Genomic DNA, 24277 nt, shown 5'->3' on the forward strand with positions numbered 1-24277 from the left:
AGTGTGATTCATTAACAAATGACTCTTATGAACCGATTCTTTGAGAGTCAAAAACACAGCGCAGCCAAGTTGATTTTTTTCCATATTGTACGTGAATCAGAAATGACTGCTTCCCGGCTAACTCAGAAGTCCTGTGAGAAATGTAGTCCCATCCGAATATGTCTGAGATTAATTTTCGTAATTTTTGGCGAACTGATTCAGCGACCGCCCGCTCCACTTTCATCATGGATAAAGGTATTTTTGCCATCCGACGAACCAATAACATGAAATCAATACGGAGATCCGATCACAGAAACTAATAGCAGAGGTAAGAATCTATATGTATTTTAGCTTTTCTCGATTGCTAACACATTAAGTGATTCAGTTGGCCCAGTTTCTCAAACCATTCCTTCAGTTATCAAAACGTTTAACAATGACAACATTAGGGAGAAAAACTGATGACACAAACCAGTAAAAATCTGAGAGAGCTGAATGAATAATTTACAGGGGTTTTAAACTTACACAGTACCAGTAGTCTACTTTAGATGAGGGACATTTCACGTTGTACACCCTCAATGTTGTGATTGTCAACTTTCTTTGTAGCCATTTGTTTTATGTATACTGTATTTTTTTTTGCAGCACTGAGAAATGATTGCCTTGGGATATAGTCTTGTGTCAGAAGACCAATACACTGCTATAGTACTGTATGTACTGTAATGAAATTTAGCCAAATGTGCAGAGAATGCTGAATTTACTTTGACAGTATACTGTATTGTGGTGCATACCAAGTTCATACTTATTTTTCTCATGCTTTTCATCTACTGCAAGATCAATTTATAATAGTAAAATGAAAAAGAGGTATTTTTGTTACAGTGTTATATGAACTGATCTCACTAGTGTTCACTGGGCAGTGCAGTAGTCTGTTTATTTGTTAAGTTTGTGTGTCATCTGATGCCAAAGTTTGATTTTGTCAGACAAGAATACATTTTTGACTAGAACATTTTATTTTGACCTGACGTTTGAAGTTTGTGCAAGTTGGTGTATAGTTTTGATATTGTGTTTAGTTGTGAGAAAATGTTGAATTGTTTCATGAATTGTGCATTAGCAATCAAGAAAAACAATATGACTGAAAAGTTTGAAGGACAAATTTATGTTGGCTTGTCATAAACCCAACTTCAAGTCTTTGGTCAGTTAGTCCAGAATATAGATGTTCTGGTGATTGCTAAAGTGTTGCTAGGTGGTTGCTAAGAGATTCTGGGTGGTTGCTAGGCTCTTGCTATGCAGTTGCTGGGTGTTGCTAGAGTATGTGGTTGATAGGGTGTTCTGGGTGAACACACACAGACATTCCCACCTCTTTAAACAGATACTTTCTGGTAATGCAATGTTTGTGAACACAATTGTGTAAGGCTATAAATCTCCAAAAACTATGCATGAGCGCTTGTTTTGGTGTTGCCACCCCTCATAGACCTCATGCCACCCTATAAATAATTTTCTAGATTCGCCCCTTTGGATAAATTGCAATATGAGGGGGTGCCAAAAAAAAATCTTGCCTAGGGCGCCAAAGACGCTAGGGCCGGCACTGAGCTGTAATAAGGGAATTTTGTCTGTAAACCATAACTTCTTGTGTATGCCTTTCTGATCTATCGAGTTTGATCTCGTTTTAAAGCTCCGGACTCGAGCTATTCACTGAGAGATGTCACATAGCTGACAAATGCATTTTTCTATGTGTTTAATGATATTGTGAAGAAAGCACTCCATCTCGAAATCCGATCTGATAGTCGTAAAGTATGCAAATTCATCTAGGAGACCAAACAAAGAAAGAGCTTGCCCGCCAACTTTGCATCAATGTCATTGGCCATTCCACCTCAAGGAGGTGTGTCTGTCATAAAAAGGAACACCAGGATTCTCCTGTGTGTTCTCCCGATTGTCTCACGAGCATCTCGTGCACGTCTCTCTCGGACGTCTCCGGTGACCACGCGCTGCCATCGCGCTCAGCTTCGGGACTGCCATCTTCCAGCGAAACTCACTCTCAAGTCCTCAATTCAAACCTTCCCGCGGAACGGAGGAAGCCAACGAACTGCACCAGCGCTAAACTGAAATTCGACACGCACAACCAATGCAAGTATACTGCCGTTTCTCAATCTTAGATGATGAAACTGATTTCCGTGCTGGCTTAGGACTGTTTGTCAGTTTGCTACTTGCCTTCTCTCTTTCCTTCTCTACTTCCACTCTTGTACATAGGTGTGTATATTCTTGTATATATATTTAGACGTATAACCTCTGTATTCGTAGTTTGCATATTAAAACGTTATCCACGCTCGATTGTTCTGTTTGTTCTTTCAACTGAAGACCAAGTCACTTTAACGTTTTTCGATCGTTTTATGCTTTGATGCTATAATAGGAATATTCTCTTGGCCAGAGAATAACTCCGTTCATAATTTTCTATGAGAAGCAACGGTTTGCTGGACAAACTAACAGTTTCTCTAAATAATTATTAAACCAGAACTAATCATATATGTAATTGATTATAATTCGTTGTAATTAATTCACAATATATGTTTAATTCCCCGTTGGGTCAATATATGAATCATAATTTATTCATAAAGATTTATGAATTATTATATTCATATTTCATCCATAAATTGATTAATAACTGTACGAACCGCTACATCGTTACACCACCTTGACCACCATGAGCCTCTGAAATAGTTTCAGTGGGGCCGCTGTCCTACACTTGAGAGAACTCAGGCAGTTCAACACCAACTGGACGTGCTCCTCTGTGAGGCATGCTGTCCGGGTGACAGAGTTTAGTTCCATACCGAAATAAGAGATCCTCTTCCCGGGGGTGAGTTTGCTCTTGTCCCAGTTGACCCGAAGACCCAACCGACTGAGGTGAGCTAACATCTTGTCCCTGTGTTCGCACAACTGCTCCCGCAAACTGACTCATGTCCTGATATTGCTGAGTTAGATGCATTCCTGGGTCAACATATTTTGTTGATCCTGGAACAACATTTCAGTCTGAAAATTTAGTCTTAACCCTATTCCCACCCCTAAACCTAACCCTACCCATAAGTTATCCCAAAAATCAGAGGGAAATGATAGATGAATAACACTGATGTAGAAGCATCAATTCATGATTTTAAGCCTAAACTTGACATAATCTGTAAACTTGTCCCTCAAATCTGATTGGTTGATTTGAATGTTGTTCCAGGATCAACAAAAATGTTCTGTGTCAAAGCAGAATTGAGACATGAATGTATGCGTCCTTCAGGTCGATCGTTACAAACCAATCCTGGGGACGGATGCATTCGAAAATGCGTTTTTGCGTAAGCATCTTGAACAGCAGCCTGTGAAGGGACCGATTCAGGACTCGCAGATCCAGGATTGGCCGTAACTCACCACCTTTCTTGGGTACAATGAAGTAGGGGCTGTAAAACACTGACTTCATATCGGCTGGAGGGACCGGCTCGATTGCGCCCTTCGCCAGGAGGACCGTAATCTCCGCCCGGAGAGAACAAGTGCATTGTCCAGGGACATGCAAGTGTAGTGGACATCCCTGAATACCGGTGGACGCCGGGTGAACTGAATCACATAGCCGAGTCTGATAGTGCGACTGAGCCAGTTGGACTGGCTGAGAAGCGCTAACCAGGCTTCCAGACTCCGTGCCACCGGGACCAAAGGCACCACAAATGTACCAGGCATGGGGCAGCGAGGCAGAGTGCTGGGACCTGACTTGTTCGGCATAGTGGTAGTGCGTATGGGAGACTGCATAAGAACCTGCTGTGACCTGCTGGTGAGGTGAGAGGGGGCTGAGAGTGGTGAGGCGTAGCACCGCACGCTGCCAGCCCAACCTCTTGGGACCTGGAGGAATGGGAAACAGCTGTTTTTGTGAAGAGCCAGCAGCGGAAAAAAACGAAACAGAACCCCCCAGTGTATTGTGATTTGCTGAAGCGTCCGGAAATGCCACACCCCTAACCATTAGTTGTTATATGTATTACAAACACAGAAGGGCAGAGACACTGGATATAATAAAGTAAGGTGTTTATTTTCACATCCAGATGAATCAACACTTAGTAGGCGAGTAAATAGATATTCTTTGAGTAAATGAAGATGAATCGAATGGTAATACTGTCCTTTGTATTGCAGGTGATTATGGCAGGTGGAAAGCTGGCTTCCAGGTGTTAACACATAGCTGGACTTAACACACAATGATAGAGCACATGAGAGAAGAACAGGAGACCAACGGGAGACAGGTAAGTAATCCAACGGAGTCCTTGAGGTGAGCATACAGGTAAGATGTTAATGCTAAGATGTTAACAAGACCGGACAATCAGTGTGAGTGACTGAGAATCCTTTATACTGATCGTAATGAGTGTGCTGATGACGTGCAGGTGTGTGTGATTGGAAATCGGGTGAAAGGGTGAACTGTGAGAAGAGGATGATGGGAGTTGGAGTTCAAAACAGAAGGGAACTGTGACAATATGTGCTTCAGTGGAAATGTAAATAATGGCATCTATATTATCAAATTGAGCCCAAATCAGACTCAGATAGCAGTAATGATGAAAAGGGTCAAGAAGAACCTCTGCAAGCATGGTTTATTTCCGTTTGTACTTGTGTCAAAGTGTTTAGGTGCTGTCTCTTGTAAATGTTACTGCTGTTTGTTAGCTTTAAATATATGGTTTTATCCTGATTAAAGCTTTACTGTAGCCGAATACATGACTGAGTAGGAGCATTTTTGTAAAGGTAGCATTTATATAATTTATTGCATGAACAACTGTTTGTCTATGAACATCAGTTTTTTGGTTTTTGTTGGTGTTTGTTGGAGAAGTATGCAGTAGAATTTAGCTAATTGGCTAGCGAAGCAAAAACGTGTTGGTCTTTGTTTACCTCTTTAATGCAATCAAAAAATAACAAAAGAACTATACATTTAAAAAACGTGTACAAACCTACTTACAGTTTGGGGCCCTTAAACAGCAGTTTCTGCTTTTAAAGTGGGAACTGCTCCATCTCTCAGTAATAGCCTTGGTGCAAATCCAGCATTGAACTCGTGTAGATTCTGGAAGCTGTCTTCCACGCCACATCCAGTGTAGACAGTGTGTTTTACAGTCTATGGTGTAGACCAGTGGTTCCCAAACGTTTTAGAGTGGAGTACCCCCTGAGGCATTTACCATCCTTCCGCGCTCCCCCTCTCTTCCGCTTAGATAGCACCTTTACCATCAATGTTTGCCCCCTAAATTGACTTTCCAGTGCATTTTTTAAAAATCTTTTTAAATACCTTTAAAACATTAATAATGTTTGAAATTAAAAAAAAGTTCAATAGAGACATATGCAATGATAAAAATGTGAAAAGTGATTCTTTTAATTGCTAAAACCGCCAGTAGATGGCGGTAAGTCACTGTCTTAATGTGTGAGTCATCGAGTCACTTGTTCAACGAAGCAAGTCGCTGTATTTATGAATGAATCATTGAATCAATGACTTTCACGAACAAATCGTTTAAAGCTGCAGATTTGTTCACAAATTACTGTAATTCTGCCGTGGCTTTCATTGCACAATAGAGCAAATACTGAAAATACTGTGAAGAACATTACTTAAATTACCCTTTTGTTTGTCTAACTGTTGTATAAAATTAACGTCACATTTGCAATCTTGTGGATATTTGGATTTGCATGCTTGCTCGTATTATATTATCAACATTAAAAACAAGAATTCACAAAAGGTATGTTTTGTATCAAGAGTTTGAATCTTAAATTGATCTGTGCCAGGCTATTTGTTCTTCATGCTAGTAAGTGCTAAATCTACTGTACATTGTCAAGAACTGCAGTAATGTAGCACAATTTGCTAAGGCAGCAGACTGCATGCAACATATACCCATATGAACACTGCTTATGTGGAAATGGACGTTGTCAGATTTGACCACAAAAGATTTTGATTGGATGTCATGTGGTTACGGCATTGTGCCTGTTAGAAAATACATGCTTGGTTTTAATGTTATTTGAAGGTGGGGAAGAATTAAATGATCGGCAAAATTTGGCATTTTGTTCGCATACCCCCGCTGTCACATCACGTACCTCCAGGGGTACGCATACCACAGTTTGGGAACTACTGGTGTAGACAATATCACTGATTATTATAATGGGTTCTATTATCTTTTGATGCGTCACGTTGTGCCGCTTGCGTCTGGTGTACACAACTCTTCCGCTTCAATATATGCCACACGAGATGGCCTCGCACACTTTTTTGCGTGTTCCTGCGGGCAGGGTTTATGTTAATTGCAGGGTTTTTGATGTCACCAACCCAGGAAGAAGCTTGTTGTAGTCCAAACTGATCATTTTTGTAGGCATTAAACTTCCATAACTTTAAAAGACAATATCTCCGTTTACATTGAATTTTCAGCGCTGTATGCAGATACTGTTTATGCTCAAGCAGCAACATTACATAATAACTAAAGTCAAAAAAGTGAAATCACAATGAACAATTTATCAAAAATAAAATAATATCTGAATAATTTATAAATACCACATGGCATATAGACAACAAATGGTATCTGATATTGTATTATTTGGCTTATTTTGGTAGACAACTTTAACTTGAAAGGGCACATGCACTTGGCATAATGCCAATTGTCAGTTAAACAAAACAGTATTTTAAAAAGCTGATGGATTTTAGGAAAAACTGTTAGATGACATTCAACAAATGGTAGGCTATAGATAAATTGTATATAGATAACCAATGTCTGAAATTGTATTATTTGGCTTATTTTAGTAGCTTTTACTTTTTAAAGACCACTTGAACTTGAAAGGACTCATTCACCAGGCTAATGCCAAACCTAAGCAAATTAGGCTTTTTTTAAAAAAAAAATCTTACCATACACTCTACACTTCTCTTTTTTAAACATTGTTCTAGCCACATTTAAAGTCAGATAGCATTTACGTTGTTTACAGTTATTCTTGTATTGTATTTGTATTGAGTTGAGTGAAGCGCGACAGCACCACCTGTGTCTCAATGTTGTAATTGTCACAGACGTATATTTAAAGCAGTATTTTTTTGTTTTCAAAATTACAAAAATTATATAATGAGTACATCATGAATCCATTTTCCAACCCATTTTTTAACTGCCAAAGTGGCAACACCAACACAGATCTGAATGTTCATCTTACGCATCTTACTGATCTTACTCAAATGTTTAACAGATGGATCATTGTCATATAGGAATAAGATCGAATGGGTGTTTGATCTTATAATGCTTGATCATGCAGCTCTACTATGTCTGAAACACAGTCTCATTTCAATATAGACATCATTATTAGAGTTTGCATTAAATATGATTAAATGTGGATAATTTCGGATATGTTAACACTGTCTAATGCCAAATTTACACAGCAAAGATGGCAAAAAAGCGCATCCAAAGTAGGTTAATCGGGTAACCATCTACAGTCTTACAAAACTAGCTGTGTAATAAACTCTCTGATATTTATATTCTGATGTGTATTTCCCAACTATGCACAGTCATGTAAATAATCTGAATGATTTAAAAGAAGGATTTAAATGATTCAAAGCAGTTTAAGAAGCATAATACTAAACTTTGATCTCAACATGAAAAACTTCATGGCAATTCTAATCGCATCATGTTGTATGTGTACAAGGATAACAAATAGAATACTTTATGTGAGCATATTTCTGTTCCTTTTTACTTAATTCTGTGTGTATGACCTACTACGCGTTTTTTATTTATTGCCAACAACTTTTCAAATGGAGTCACAGTCACATTGCACAGATAAAAACCTGTTTTTGCTCATCTTGTTTGACAACATTTGGTGCAGGTAAAAGTTCAAACTACAGTTTCCGAAAAAACATGAAACAGTATTCTAAAGTGAAAATATAGGGAACCCATTAGCAACTGATAAATAATTATTAGATAATTCTGCAGTAATTACTTAGAACCTGAAACAGTATTCTAAAGTGTAGATTTAAGGAACCAATTAGTAATTAATAAATAATTACCACAAATCAATTAACTCAAATCAAACTTACACTCTGAAAAAACACTATTAACATAATAATCTAAAAACCTTTGTAAAATACATGACACAACCAGTTCACATGGTAACACTTTATTTTAAGGGTCCAGAATAATGCATTAGTTAAGCATTAATTAATGATTAACTTGTTCGCAATCAAGCATTAGTTAAGAATGAACACACTAGTTAATGATTAATTTTACATTTTAAGGGTCCTGAATTATGCATTAGTTAAGCATAAATAAATTAGTAATAAATGATGTACTTGTTCATAATTATGCATTAGTTAAGCATGGACACAATAGTAATTATTTATTAACATATAGCAGCAGGGCATATTAGCCATTAAACATTTGAAAGATACACATTTTATGCTATAAATAAACAAAAATAACCAAGTAATTAACTAAATGTACAGTAAACACCTTTTAGTCATTATCTACAACTTAATAAGCCATATTTTTTTCTTTTTTCTTTTTTTTTGTAGTGACCTTATTTTATTTCCGTGCCATTCTATTAAGTTATCTGAACAATAAGCTTGTAGTTATGCTTAATTATTGCTGGCTTTCAGTTATAAAATTGTAAAATTGTCTTAGTACTGTATTAGTGGCAGTTTAGCCTTAATTATTGGCTTATTCTGCTCAATAAACTTGAATATCACTCAATAAGCGCCATAATTAATGAGGATTTAACTTTCACTTTAGAATAGGGGGTCAAATTGCCTTTATTAGTACTGTATTAATGGCAGTTTGGCCTCAATTATTGGCTTATTCTCGTCACTAAACTTGAATATCACTCAATAAGCGCCATAATTATAATTAATTTGGATATACCTTTCACTTTGGGGGTCAAATTTTCTTTATACTTTATTAGCATTTAACTTATAATTAAACATAATTACTAATTTATTGTTCAGTTATCTTAATAGAATGCCACAGAAATATTACATCACTACACAAAAATAATATATGGCTTATTAGACAATGACTAAAAGGTGTTTACTCTACATTCAGTTAAGCATTCATTAATAGGTCATTTTTGTGTATTTATAGCGTAAATGTGTATCTTTCAAATGTTTAATAAGTTGCCCTACCAGCGGTTAAATTGGGCCAGGGCCGTCCGGGGCTGAACCCTCGCACATAGGCTTATCAGGGCTCGACATTAACACTTAATTTTTTGAAGGATCAAGAGAAAAAGAGTTTTACTTGTCCTGATTAAAACATCAATAACAAAAATAGCTAGGGAATCACCAAAACGCAAGCATGATTCTATTACATTTAGTCTAAGTGGCGATTGATAATGGATAATAATAATATAATGTATAATGTGCTGACATGTAACAATGTTGCACTGTTGAGGCTCACGCAGCTTCTCGAGGAGAAATTGAAACAAATGAGTGCAGCACAAAGAAAACATGCTGCTGTAAAAATTCAAAATGTGGAGGTTTTTTATATTTATAACATGATACAGTAACATCACATGACCAAGAGAGCTGTTTTGCGCGTAATTGGAATCACGATTGAAAATGTGACACTACTTTTATACATTCAATAATAAGTTAATTAAGTAATTCAATACAAGTTAATTAATAAAGTCACTTACGTTTTAGACACAGTACTGACTGTCTTTGTTCTATTTCAGCAGCAAAATTGTTCCAAACAAAGATCACAGCATATGCCTCAACAGTGCAGCATTGTTACATGTCAGCACATTATACATTATTATTATCCATTATCAATCGCCACTTACAATGAATGTAATAAAAAGGCGCTATATAAATAAAACTTATTATTATTTATTATTATCCATCCATCCATCCATCCATCCATGCGTCTATCTATCTGCCTGCCTGTCTATCTATCTATCTATCTGCCTGTCCGTCCGTCCGCCTGTCCGTCCGTCCGTCCGTCCATCCATCCGTCCATCTGCCTGCCTGCCTATCTATCTATCTATCTATCTATCTATCTATCTATCTATCTATCTATCTATCTATCTATCTATCTATCTATCTATCTATCGTCATTTTGTAAATGCATTGACATCACAGACCTAGAATCCCTGTGTTCTACCACCACATATGACATAAAACCCAATTTTTCATGGACTTTTGAATTATTATTATTTTTTTTACATAATTGACATTGATTGTTTAATATCCTTACAAATACCATACAAATTCATATATGTCATCTCTGGGAAAAATTTGGGATTAAACGGGTTAATACCCAATGAGGACGACGAGCATGCAGATGAGCTTCCCTGAGACGGTTTCTGACAGTTTGTGCAGAATTTATTTGGTTATGCAAACCGATTGTTGCAGCAGCTGTCCAGGTGGCTGGTCTCAGATGATCTTGGAGGTGAAGATGCTGGATGTGGAGGTCCTGGGCTGGTGTGGTTACACGTGGTCTGCGGTTGTGAGGCCAGTTGGATGTACTGCCAAATTCTCTGAAACGCCTTTGGAGACGGCTTATGGTGGAGAAATGACCATAAGCCTGCAGTCAGCAATGACCTGAAATTCCTGCAGTCAGCATGCCTATTGCACGCTCCCTCAAAACTTGCAACATCTGAGGCATTGTGCTGTGTGATAAAAGTCTGTGCAATAATCATGCTGTCTAATCAGCATCTTGATACGCCACATCTGTGAGGTGGATGGATTATCTCGGCAAAGGAGAAGTGCTCACTAACACAGATTTAGACAGATTTGTGAACAATATTTGAGAGAAATTTTGTGTACATAGAAAAAGTCTTAGATCTTTGAGTTCAGCTCATGAAAAATGGGGGCAAAAACAAAAGTGTTGCATTTATAATTTTGTTCAGTGTATTAGGGGTGTAACGGTACACAAAACTCATGGTTCGGTACGTACCTCGGTTTTGAAGTCATGTTTCGGAACTGTTTTCTGTACAGCAGGTGGGGAGAAAACTAAACATAATTATTATTATTTTTTTTTTTATTAAACAGTGGTTTACTGAACAAATTGTGTTTTTGTCTTTAAATATATTAAATTAAATTAGAAACAAAGTTTCTTAAGGATAAAAAAATGATCTCTGCTAATGCTATAAGCTCTTACTTGAACATTATGCTACTATAATATTAAAGGTTAACAACTGAGCCCAAACTATTAGCCTAAATTCAATTGCTTTTTATTTTTAGATAAAATAATCAACACTCAAATAACAAATTGTAGGCCTATGCAAACATGTACGCTGCACCTAAGGGAGTTTTTGCATAAACTTCTAAATGTTTTTACTCCAATTTGTTGTTGAAATATAATAATTTCTACACAGTGGCTGTCATTTTCATGACAGATTTATTTAAACATACATTAAATAGCCTAATCAAGACATCACTGAAAGCTTAAGTAAATAATAATGATTATATAGACTATTATATAGGTTTCATCCACCACTGAAACACTGATTGAGCGATTACATGAGATATGACGTTTCAGTAAGTTGTACTGTATCTTTCCACATACCTTCAGATGTGTTTATTTTGTAACTAGTATTAAAGAGGAAGAGATGATCACGTTCAATCGCGTGCCGCGCTGCTGGTTGAACTGAGGTGCCTGTGCAGGCGTCTGTGACCTGTCACGCTGCATCGTCAAAAAGGCATTTTCTGTTTAAATTTTGTGGATAAAATTTGAAGAATGACACTTTGTATCTTATGGAAAGTAACAAAACGCAGAGCTTATTGCAATTATTGGTGGTTAATGGTGATAAGCTACAATGTTGCAATGTAATGCTTCGGTAAACACGTGGACCGAACCGAAAGCCCTGTACCAAAATGGTTCGGTACGCATACCTACACCCCGTTACACCCCTAATGGTTCATCATAGTGATTAAGCTGCTTTGATTATGAATAAACTGTTATATACATCAAACATTTTGAGGTTCATCTTTAACCCTATTATAGTGTATTTGATTTTCTCCTCTGGGAATTTTCTCCTCTGTAGATGAGTTTAGAGTCCTGTTGATGACTGTAATAGAAACTCATTTATGACTGATCTGAGGAGAATCAGAGTCTCATTCTTTTTTCTAGATGTATTTATCCAAACTCTCAATAGCATCCTGTTTTAAATATTTTCTCCATTCATCTGGGATCTTACCGCTCCCCTCAAATGTTCTATTGTAGTATTTCTCCAGATCTTTTTGGAATTTGCACACAAACCACTTCCAGTAGGGCAGTTCAGAAAGGTCAGGGGTGATGCTCCAGTCTGCATAAACTCCTCCTGCTCTTCTGTAATCTTTCCAGGGTAACCTTCCATATGGTGTAGAACAAAGGCGATCACTTGCCACTAAATTTGTGCAAATATCAGCACAGAGATTCTGTGTTTGAGAGTAATGCCGTCCATGAATTCCTCTCACTATGTGGAAAGGAGCACTGTGATCTCCATCATGGTTTTCTATATTGTTGGTGCAGGTGGCTTTACAGAACGGACACTGAACCCAACAGCACTGGCAGAAGCGATCAATCAGAAGCTCATCTGGCCTGTCCTTACAGCCCTGTTTCCACTGAAAGTCATAGAAATTAGTGCTTACATCTGAAACAACTACAGGAAGTTCTTGTCTTATCACATCTGCTAGAAGGTTTAAATCATCAACATCATCATGTTTCACTCCACTGAGGTCTTTTTCAGAGAAGATCAACTTATCTGAGAGCTGCAGTGTGAAACTCCTCAACCACAAACCAACATCTCCTCTGTTCACTTGAACATGTTTAGTAGATTCATGTGCTGCTTTCATGATCTTCTGCTGCAGGAGTTCAATGTTCTCCTTCATCTTGGGTAAAACACTGACACTGAACTTATCAGTGATGTACCGACTGACTTCATCTCTGATGAAGCTCTTGAAGTGATCTCTGGGATTTTGAATGTAGCTCATGTATTTGTCAAAATGCTCCTCTTCTGCCAGTGTCTTCAGGATGTGTTTCTCCAGGTTTGATCTGTTTCCATTCAGTGATTCATAGTTCTTCATAATTTCATCCTTCAGATCTCTGGCAATCTTCTTGTAGACACTCTGCTCAATGGGCTCTTTAAGTTTCTGACAGATTATCTTACCAAAAATGGCAGCTGATGTTGCTCCATGACAGTATTTCTGGAAAATACTATAGTACTCTTCTCTCTTCTTCTCTACATATATTACAGGATCATTGGCTTCCTTGAACAGTCTGTGTTGGTCAGTGATCATCTTGTTTGCCCTCTTACAGATAGAGGGAACTAAATCCATGAAGAATTGTTTCTTGAACTCATAATTCACTGGTCCGTCCTGATGTTCTGTTACTCTCTTCTTGATGTAATCTATGAGTTGTTGAATGCAGCTGATATTGTAGCCCATCTTTGAAATGTTAAATGACTGAATCATTTTGTCTGTCTGTAGAGCAACATCTGTGACTAATGATCTTATTTGGGCTTCATCCTCTTTAGAAAGAGTTTGAGCAAATCCAAATAATTGATACTTTTTGATAATAACATAATTAAAATAACTTGGCACAGTGAAAATATTGTTGTACTCACAGCCCTCCTTCCAATGATCTTTAGAAGCACTTTTGTAGATGTCACTGAGGATCTCTCCCACATCTCTCATTATGTCAGTGTCTCTGATTACAGGAGTGTCTCTAACGATCATCTTCACACTCTTTTCCCAAAACAGATCAAACTCTTTCTTCAGTGTCTCTTCATCAATGTCTTTGAGTTTTAAGGCAAGTTCTTTGCTCTTTTCATAGAGAGTGTTTTCATGATTTATCCTCAAAGCATCAATCATTTTCTTCAGGTCTCGCTGCTGAAGAATCCCATTTAATTTCCTCTTTGTTTCTCTCACAATGTTTTCCTGAAGCTCTTTGATTTTGATTTCAAATGATGTTTTCCACTGAATCAGTATATCTTTATCTTTGTCTTTCTCAAAAAATTCTGACATTGATTTCTCCACTTCTTTACTTGTTGTCTTCAGTTCTCTTTGAAGATCAGTTTCCTCAACCTCATGAATTGCTTCATTTTCTATTTTGTTGTGTAGTTTGTTCTCAATTTCCATCATGGCACTGCGGAGACTCCAGGACCACTTGTTGTATTCGGTCCCCAGTTTCCTGTTGGCTGAAATCTCCAGAAAATTTCTGAAGCTGAAGACGAATCGTTCATTCAGTAAAGCCTCCCAGAGATCTTTAATACGGTCTTTAAAGTCTTTTAGCATCATTCCATGTGGTTTTGAGGCTTTAGACATTATAGTTTCCTTTAGTTCTTGAATAATCTCACAGTACTTTGGGTTTGGTGGTGCCATCGGTGGGCTGCCCTCCCAGAGCTGAGCGAAATACTTCACATCATTCTCTATATCAAATGCAATGACATCACTGAAACATTCTGCATCATAAACTTCCTCTTCAGCAGCGAGTTTAGTCATCTTATCTAGTGTCTCCTGCAGTCGTCTCCTTCCCTCCATGATTTTCTCTCCAACTGTCACGTCTGAAACGTTCTGATGCACAAACACACAGCTAGGATTCAGTTTGACCTTCTTCATCCTCAGGAAGGCCTGAACAACAATCTGAAGAATGTTCTGCATCTCAGATGGGTTTTCTCCAAATATGTTGATCAAGGTCAGATTTCCAAGACCAACAACATATGTGGCCAATTCATTGTCATGATGTCTTGTTGATTTTCCAGCCAGTTCTAGAGCACGAAGACCCTCAGTATCAACAACCAGAATATAGTCAATCTTCATCTGTGTTTTCATCTCGTCTGACACTTTGACCAGCTGCATGAAAGCTCCTCTGGTGCACCTGCCAGCACTGACGGCAAACTGGAGTCCAAACATGGCAGTCAGCATGGTGGATTTCCCAGAGCTTTGAATCCCTAAAACTGACAGCACAAAGACTCTCTGGTCTCCCAGTTTCTGGATGAGTTCATCTAGAACAGCAGAGATCCAGCTCACAGGAACATGAGCAGCATCTCCATCCATCAGCTCCAGTGGAAATCCAGAGATCATCATCTCTGCTGCAAGACTCGGGAGAGAAGAGAAGTCAAACTGCACGTCTTTCTTGTTCTTCTTCACAGATGAACATGATTCATAGATCTGACCGATCTCCCTCATGATGTGCTCCAAACCAAAGGCTGCAGCTTGAAGTTCCTCAGATATTCTCTCAAGTGCAGTTCGTTGTTCTTCACATTTGTCATTGTCTTTCAGTTTTAAGTCTGTTGACCATTTTTCATGATTCTTTTGATGAAGATAAGAAAGGTCAGCTGATGTATATTCATCCAGGAGGATTGTGAGCCATTTGAGGAAAAAAATCTTATGTTTATAATCTGAGGTCATTTTTTCAATGAAGTACTTAATAAACTCACTGATGTCTAATTTATTCTGTTGTTCACGTATTTCCTTTATTTCTGTTTTTCTACTTATATCCATTTCAGTCTCATCTCCTCGAGGTCGATGTAGTTCTTTGTTTTTCTGACTCCACTGATGCCACAGTTTCCCCTGATGAGGCAGAACTGATTCTTTGATTTCTGTCAGATCTTTCTTCTCCAGTAAACTCATCATCTGCTGTGCTGCTTCTCTTCCTCTCCTGCAGTCTTCATCATCTTCCTCATCTACTCTGATGTATGAGTGTTTGGACACATCTTCAAGTCTGAAAGTAGAAGATGATTCTGAGACACAATCATTTATAGCTTTTTTGAGTTCTTCAGATACATCTGACTTATTTCTGTCTTTCAGACCAATTTTGAATTTCCCTTTCTTCATCTCATTTACTGCAGATTCATTCTCAGTAAGAAGACAAATGAGTGGCTTTGAGTCCTTGTAGAGTTGTTGAAGTTTTATCATGTTTCTATCATTTCTGTCCAGTTGAGATAGCAGAACAACATTGACTGAGCTCATTTCAGTGAGGATCTGCAGCTGTTTCTCATGGTCTCCTGCATCACCGTGTAGATTACAGAACGCAACACAGTCAGTGAATTTATCATCATATGATCCAGAGGGGCAGAACCAGGCGATCTCCACCACTCCATCCATCAGGACTCTGGTTCTGCTGCTGCCTGGGCAGTTCCTGTGGAAGAACGTGTTGTGTTTCTCATTGATCAGACTGTTCATCAGCTCAGACTTGGATGAAGACACAGAGCCAAACCTGAAGAAAAACACCATTGGAGTTTGTGCCTTGTAGACCGGATGGGTTTGACTGATGATTTCATTGTTGGTGTTTCTGATCTTCCAGCTCTTGTTGATTTGTCTGAATGTCCAGAGAGGAAACTCAATCTGTTGTGTGAATGGATCAGGAACAAGCAGAGGCAGAGCGTACTGACACTGGGACAGTTTAGTGACCATCAGCTGCTTCAGGAAACCATCGGCACAATGAAACACGGCCATCTGAACATCCATCGGGTGAATGAAATCAAACTGACTTGTTTCTTCATCGCAGAAATATATTTTATGAAAAATATCATCCTCATATTCAGATGAGTCAGTGTCTCTTTGTTGATCTTCCTCATTGTTCATTTTAGTTTTAATGTATCTTGCTCTGTAGTTCATCATCAGTAGTTTTTGTAGGAAAGTCTGAATCAACTCCTCTTCAGCACAAGACTCATGGGATTTTAATGAATGTGCAGTTATCTGAAGAACATCTGCAGCTCTCAGTTTATTGTACCGCCTGCCCTCAAGATGAAGTCTGTGAAATGGATGCTGTAATTCTTCAGTCTTTTTCTGTTGTAGATATCGATCGGCTCTGATTCCAGCTGTTCCAGTGTCCTTGTCTTCTTCCTGTTAAATAGACAAAACAATAATACATTTATTTCAGTAATTGTTTACAGTACTGATTTAAACAGAATTTAAACAGTTCTTTATTTGAACTCTTTATATTTTAAAATAATTTAATAATATAAATATTTATTATTATTGGCAAACCTGATTATATTATTATTAGCAAATCTATAGTAAAATATAAATTAAAATATATATTTTTTTCATTCAATCAAAACACTATCAGTGTAACAGCAGTGCATCAAAAGATTATTATAAATGTGATATTTTAGATTAATGTACTGATAGATCATGAAGAACATGAATACATATCTCCCCATGTTTCTTTGAACACTCACCTGTAATGAATCATCAGTTTCTAAACCAATTTTCCTCTCCTCCTCCTCTCTGTTTACACCTGTAATGACATTAATCATGGTTGGTTTGATCACACAGACCCAATATATCAATCCTGTTTTATTTCTGGCTTTAATACAATGATGAAAACATAGAGTATACTAGTTACCTCCTAACATACATGATAAATCCATTTGATGTATAACCTGTATTGTATATTAAGTGTTACCTAATGCATGTTTTTTTTTTTTTTTCTTTAATATGTTTTGAGACAAGTTAGAGGTAATAATTTAGTCATGTCAACAAACATCAACAAACAAATGATTTTGGTGCTGAGTGTTTCTATGAAATTGAAGATGTGTACAGATACAGCTTAGAGATCTTGATCTTAATTCAACATCACAATTATTGAACAAAAATGAACAAAATCCACCTGTAGGAGGTGTATTTGAGGCTAAGTTTATCTCTCAAATAAACTGGCTATAATTTCCACACACTCTTCATCATTTCATGTATTTCTTCAACTATATAAAGACTTACAGTCAGGAGGTTCATCTATGCTCCGTCTTCTCCTGTAAGGAGGATTTTGAGCATCGGTCTCTGTATAAAAAAAGTTTGACATTACATTTGACCGTTTATCACAGCCGTTATCAACAGAAAACAATGTCTGAATGATTCTTACAACCAGCAGTATTAGTCAGAGAAAATGTGAGATGCTAATAAATTAAGTAAAAAAAAAGGTAGAACCAGTTTTCCTTCACATAATGTTTAAAACTCTGCATTAAGATTCCACTGATATTATGTGTAATAATCTGATCTCATGCTCATCATTTGAAATTCATGTTTCTTCTGAATGTAGGGGGAGACCAGGGATTGTTGTAACACAGGTTAGTTATAACACTTCCAATTTCCCAGGAACAAGTTACAAAACACCTGATTCACTTCACACATGCTTAGTTTAGTCCTTATTCCACAAGCAGTAGTAGAGCCCTGTGGCAGACACAGCAGATTTTAGAGGAGAAAAACTCATTTTGATGTAAGAAAGTAACTTTTTTACTTAATTTATTTTTGTTATTGCAATTCCTGCTTTTAGTTAAACTCATCAAAGTTAAATTATTTATTGTGTGTCTGTGTATATACTGTATTACATATAACATTTTGTTGTTATGAGCATTGGCTCATTTTATTAATTTTTTGTTACACATTCGCACACACACCATTTGACCATTTGTCTCGACCCGTCCCCTGTTGCAATGTCTGACATGCAGCTCTCACGCCACACATCATGTTCTCACGCAGTGAAGACAACACTTTGACAGACAAGACAGAGCAGGTTACTTTTGATATGAAACAAAGTCTAAAATTTCAAATTTGGTAATTTTTAAATCAATTTAAACAATAAATACTGTTTTGCAGCTCTTTAATGTGCTGTGACAGATCGCTGTGGTGCCTCAGCTCAAGCGACTCATGAACGGATCATCTCTTCTTACTAGTTAATTTATAGCATCAAATAAACATGAATGAACATCAGAAGTAATGTTTCAACCAAGGAAAGACGTCAGTACACACCATTTTTCAAGTTCAAGTCTGACGTTAATCTACTAACTCCCCTGAGTCTGAGTGCTTTGTCGGACAAAATGGCGGATTCAGCGTTATGATTGGTTAGATCACCTGTCAATCAAACTCCCGGTCAATTATGTTTAAAAGTCTGAGTGAACAGCTTTCAAAACTTTTTTTTTTGTTATAATCCTTGTTACATCTCACCCCAAGGTCAACTATAACCCAAGCTATGGGGTGAACTGTAACATTTCACTTCCCGTGTTTGAAGCTAAACCTCACTTGTTCTGTTTGTGCAGCAAAGACAACAGCTATGCCCTTTAATAGCTGACACTTGTAACTAGTTTAATCACATTTTGAATGCAATTAAAAAAAAAAAAAAGAACTCTAAAATACAGACAGAAATGTCAAAAATGTTACAAATATCTCCAGTCTCCCCCTAAATGAAGTACTTAAAAATGGTAGTTCTGTTGACAGAATTAAAATGTAGTAAAAATGTACAGAATTAAAATGTACTTGAACAATGATTTAAAATTTGTATTATTCTATGATTTTTTTCATCTCTGCCTTTTCTTTTGGACATGACGATATTCTGTTCTTTCCTTTGTTTCTTTATTTTTCAGCTGATTGCCCTTGACTTCTGACGTCTGTCTGTTCATCGTCCTGTAAGAGATTAATCACAGTCCTGAGACTTTGTTCAATTCATCAGTGTCAATCTCTGAACATCTGCTGTGAATCACAGGTTTGATTCCCAATGAACAAACACACAAAGCTTCAATTCACTGTCAGTGACTCATCTTAACTAGTGTAAAATCTGTATTTTTTATGTATAAATATGAAAAAAGGCATGTTCCTTTACATTTACATTCCTTTTTTTGAATTTGTTTTATTATTGGTGGTAACCCTAACCCTTTGAGTTGTACAGTAATGTACAAAAGTAAAGTGACAAAAGCAGAAACAAAACCTGATGTGAAACATTCTAACTTTCTAAAATCCAAAGCATAATGTAAATGTGTAAATTAACCAGTGTCACGAACAGACTGTTCAACCATAAAATGCATGACTGTTTCACCAATCATTCTTACATATTCGGGTCTTTAGCGATCCGGATATCTAAAAACGGATGGATCTCTACCTGTTGCTATAATATAAAACTCCTCTGATATTAGAATAACATATATCACTGACAGCTTCACCAGAGGGCTGTTTCATAAAAGAAGTTAAGAAAAGCGAAAATTAAACTCCAAAACCTGACTTGAATGAACCTAACAAATGAGTTTGGGCTAAAGCAGTTTCATAAAAGGTAATTGAAGTTCACGCAATCCCGCTAATTCAATCCAGGTTTATCTAGATAATTGCTTGTGCATGCTTTTCTTAAGCAGCCCTAGAGGTCGATCATGGATCAAATCGATCCACCATAGGAAACAGCATACATTTTGTGCTATTTTATGCATTTGAGACATGGTGTTTTCTTCAGTGCATAACTTACTTTTCACAAGTTTATTCTCCATCTGTAAATGTTAGAAAGTCATGCAAATATTTCCATTTTGCTGCTAAACTTCACTGTGAACGAGCGCAGCTGCGCGCATGCGCGCTAAACAGACGGAATGCAATAGAAGCTCAATAATTCTAAAATATACATTTCGCTAAAATATTTGATGTTGGACATTAAATGTGCCTTATGTACAAGTTTAAACCTACAAGTAAGTGTATTTTTATGATAGTAACTGTAAATGGACTATTGTAATGCGGTAAATAAATATACTTTGGGCCAATTACTGAGTTTAGATTCATCTTACCAATTAAAATTTAGTCTGTGCATATTTATTTTAATTTTTAATATTTTTATTTTTATTTCTGCTCTTCTAATAACCATAACAGGTACTACAGCTGCCAAACAAAACCAGAGAGAAATGTATTCATATATTTTAAAACAATCTAATTGAATATTGGACACAAAACATTTAGCCAGTAAGAAAGGAAAACCTGTAGGTTACACACACACACACACACACACACACACACACACACACACACACGGTTGTGTGGACAACAACCATGCATGTCACTTCTGCAGGCTTCATCTTACTCTGTCACTCTTTTCATAGCTTTTGCTGGCTCTGAAACACTTGCCTGGTATTTCTCCTGCTCTTTGTCGAGCAAAAAAAATCACTCATCACTAAATAAAGCTTAAAAATGAAGGCCTGTTTTTTAGGGGCCTTGTCACAGGTCTATTGATTTTGAATTTCTGTGTTACTTTTGCTATATTTTCACACTTAAAACAATGATTTGGTAATCCTCTTGTCCTGTTTTGTGCTAAGAAATAAATCTCCTGACAGTTCTCTCCCAAGTGGTTCCATTGTTGTCAGTATTAAGTCTGAGAATGATTCAGGTGGCTATATAACACTTAATTTTTAAAAAATTACTTCTCTTTAAATGTTTTGGTTCATCATATTTCACTTTTTAATAAAAAATTGCCTTAAACTTACACCAATTTTTTCTTTTCTTTTTTTATTATTATTATTATTATTATTTAGCTCTATTAAGTAAATGGGTGCTCAATTTTGAAACACAACATTTTATCACTTTGATAAGAAAATCTTATTTATATTTATTTATTTTTGGACTGATAGTGGTTAATAAAGTCAAATAATTGTATGCGAGAGAGTCAGCTGTAATATCATTGCGTTCCTATTGGTCAGTGTTAGAGGAGCTCAGCTTAGCCTGACAGTTAGCCTGCTCCGGACCAGGCTAGTTTCCCAGCATAAGTTGCCAGAGTAACTGAGTTTGAATAATTTAAGTTTGTTTTATGAAACAGAATTCACTGACAATAAATTTGACTAACTAAAATAAGCCTGGCTTGTTTTCTAATCTTGTTTTATCAAACAGCCCTCTGATCCATCCAGTGACAGTGACACTAATATTTGATTGATTTGAAACGTCACTTCAGCATTGTGTATCAGACATTGCCACCTTGTGGAATAAAGGTGAATTGCACTTATTCCATCATCAAAGATTCAATTATTGTTGTGCAGAAAAAAATATACATACACTCATACACACCTCGGGTCGATATCGACCCTATACAATTTTTACAAAAAATGAATGGGAAAACAGGCATTCTATTATAATTTTATGATTTTTTTCTTGTTATATTGTTTATAATGAATTCATTGAGGAATACTAAGAAGGCTGATGTCTTTCTTTAAAAATGAGGAGGAGGGTAGTGAATGATGTCCCGGGTCACTAAAGACCCGAGGTATGCATTTAAGGGTTAAGTTGGTTAATCAGTTAATGTTGCAGTATGTAATAATTTTGTTCGCTAGAGGTCTATTCAAAACAAATGCGTAGCTTGATGATGCCAAGTTTGAGTTTGGAATCTTGGGATATGTGGTCTCCATCTCAATGGATGGTGCAAAAGAATAGGGATTGGATTTGGGAACAAATCATGTTCATGGATGTGATTATTAACATTACTGTAGTATGAAGCAGAGCAGGAGTGAGTGTTGTGGAGCTGAACGAGGAGCTGGAGTGATTGTGCAACACACGCCTCTTGAGCAGCAGGACTTTTATTATGACACAGTCGCCGGCGCTGCTTCCGCTTTTCCAGTCATGAGTATGAGGTAACACAGCTCTGTTTATCATATTAGATACATTTGAGAGTGTGGAAAATGATGTTATACCGTTACTCTGTGCGTTCGCTCAGCGGCTGCTGTGAGACACTGTTACACACTGCAGTAAGATAGATCGATTTTAGAATATCATATTAAATACTGGATGGCTTGTGTTGATAAAGATCATGCAATTAATTTTAAAACGTATTGTATGATGGAGAAAATGCTGTATTACTGTTACTAAAAATAAAGCTGCATCTGATTATGCTATGTTAGCTAATTGACAAAATAGCGTTTTCCTCTGAGGCATGGTAAGCATGGTACTCACAAAAATCAAGAAAATTAGATTTAAACAATGAAACGTGTTGAGCTATATAACAATCCGTTTTCTGTCTATAAATATATCAAAACAGTTGTTCCCTTGTCTAATAAAACATGTAAATATTAAAGCGTCTTTGGTGTTTCCATGGTTTCTACAAAATAAAACCGGAAACCGAGGGTAACGCGGGTATGACGCAATTGACAGGCGACTCCTCACACGTCCCGGAGCCTTGGTTAAAATTGCAATTTTCTCACGATTTACAAATAGTTGGAAACATTTGGGATATTGTAAATACTCAAGTGAACAAAATATATAAAACTGGACTAATGGTTTTTGGATATTTTACTGCAAAAATATTACGTATTGCACCTTTAATTGCCTATATCCTGTTATTGGATGTGTATAAACGGTTCTATTGAACCTCATTAAATTGAATGACTGAATGAGACACTGAACACAGTGTTTCACACACAGGTGAAACTCACTGATATTACCGCAGCTCATACAATTATTAATTATATTCATAATTAAACCAAACTCATTTTTTATTGTTACACATCACAATTACATTTATATAACAAACAAAAAGATATTTATAATGAAATATTATACCTGTATTTGGAGGTTTCATCGTGTTTGGACGCTTCTTTCCTTGTTGCACACATGAACAGCTGAAGATTGTGGGTGGAGTCGGTCACTTTACAAAGGAAACAAACCTGTTTTTGTCTGACTTGTCTGACAACATTTGGTGCAGGTAAAAGTTCAAGATAAAGTAATGAGGCATTATGTGAATAATGAGAAAGAAAACAGCGGCTGACCATAAAGACTTTCAACAACAAAAACAGATACAGATGGAGTAAAATCTGTCTATTCAATTCTATTAGAGAACTTTCAGTGCCATTCTGTTAACTGATGATTATTTTTGTTGTATATTTTCTGTATATTTTCTCAGAAATACACGGGAGACAGGAGTGAGAATAAACTGGTGCGTGCCTTTTTTAATTCCTGCATAACACTAAGTAACTCAGTATTCTCAATAGTATCGCGTAACACAGGGAGGGTATACGGAAAAACAGAAAGGTCAATTTGCATGACGTAAATACACAACATATTCCTCCCCACTAAAATTCAAAGTAGTAAAGAAAATAATGATTAAATCAACTGTAACATTCTTTTAAACACACTTCTCTTAAACTTCAGATGTACATGTCAGCATACATTATTCAAAAGATAACTTTTTTTTTTTTCTTTTTTTTTTTAGCTAGGGGAAAGAGGGTAGACTACCTCTATTCCCAGACATAACCCTGGGGATTATTCTGCCCTATTGTTGTGGGTTTGTCACTATCTAGAGTGTCAGTCTATTGGGAGGTCGACGTTCTCTTTTAGGATATGGCCGAACTGTAGGTACATCCACAGTTACAGTTTCTTTAGCCGGGATTTGCTTTGACAAGGGCACTGACTGACTTGTACCTGGAACAGTCTCTTTCACCTGACTAGGCGTAATCTCCATCTGTGCATTCTCAGGAGTTGGTGTGGGCGAATTCTCAGACAGATGATGGTATTCTGGAGCAATATCCAGGTAAGGATCGTTTGTCACCTGTGCTCCTGAGTTGTCACATGAATTTGCAGCTAGTAACTGGTCTACATGCCTTTTCCAGATGAGATGATCATCATCAAGTTCAACAGTGTAAGACACTGGCCCTGTTTGTGCGA

The 24277-nt window shown here is 36.9% G+C and overlaps 1 protein-coding gene across 1 annotated transcript; it reads right to left on the reverse strand.

Annotated features, from left to right (window-relative positions):
* Window positions 1-12034: 12034 nt before the first annotated feature.
* On the reverse strand, window positions 12035-17151 carry LOC125250593 (interferon-induced very large GTPase 1-like). Its single transcript, XM_048163245.1, has 2 exons — window positions 17074-17151; window positions 12035-16735 (listed from the first exon to the last, which is right to left on the reverse strand). Exons 1-2 carry the CDS (start codon window positions 17149-17151, stop codon window positions 12035-12037), a joined length of 4779 nt encoding a protein of 1592 aa, XP_048019202.1.
* Between the last annotated feature and the right edge of the window lie 7126 nt (window positions 17152-24277).

The sequence above is a fragment of the Megalobrama amblycephala genome, linkage group LG1 (genome assembly GCF_018812025.1).
Source record: "Megalobrama amblycephala isolate DHTTF-2021 linkage group LG1, ASM1881202v1, whole genome shotgun sequence".
NCBI lineage: Eukaryota > Metazoa > Chordata > Actinopteri > Cypriniformes > Xenocyprididae > Megalobrama > Megalobrama amblycephala.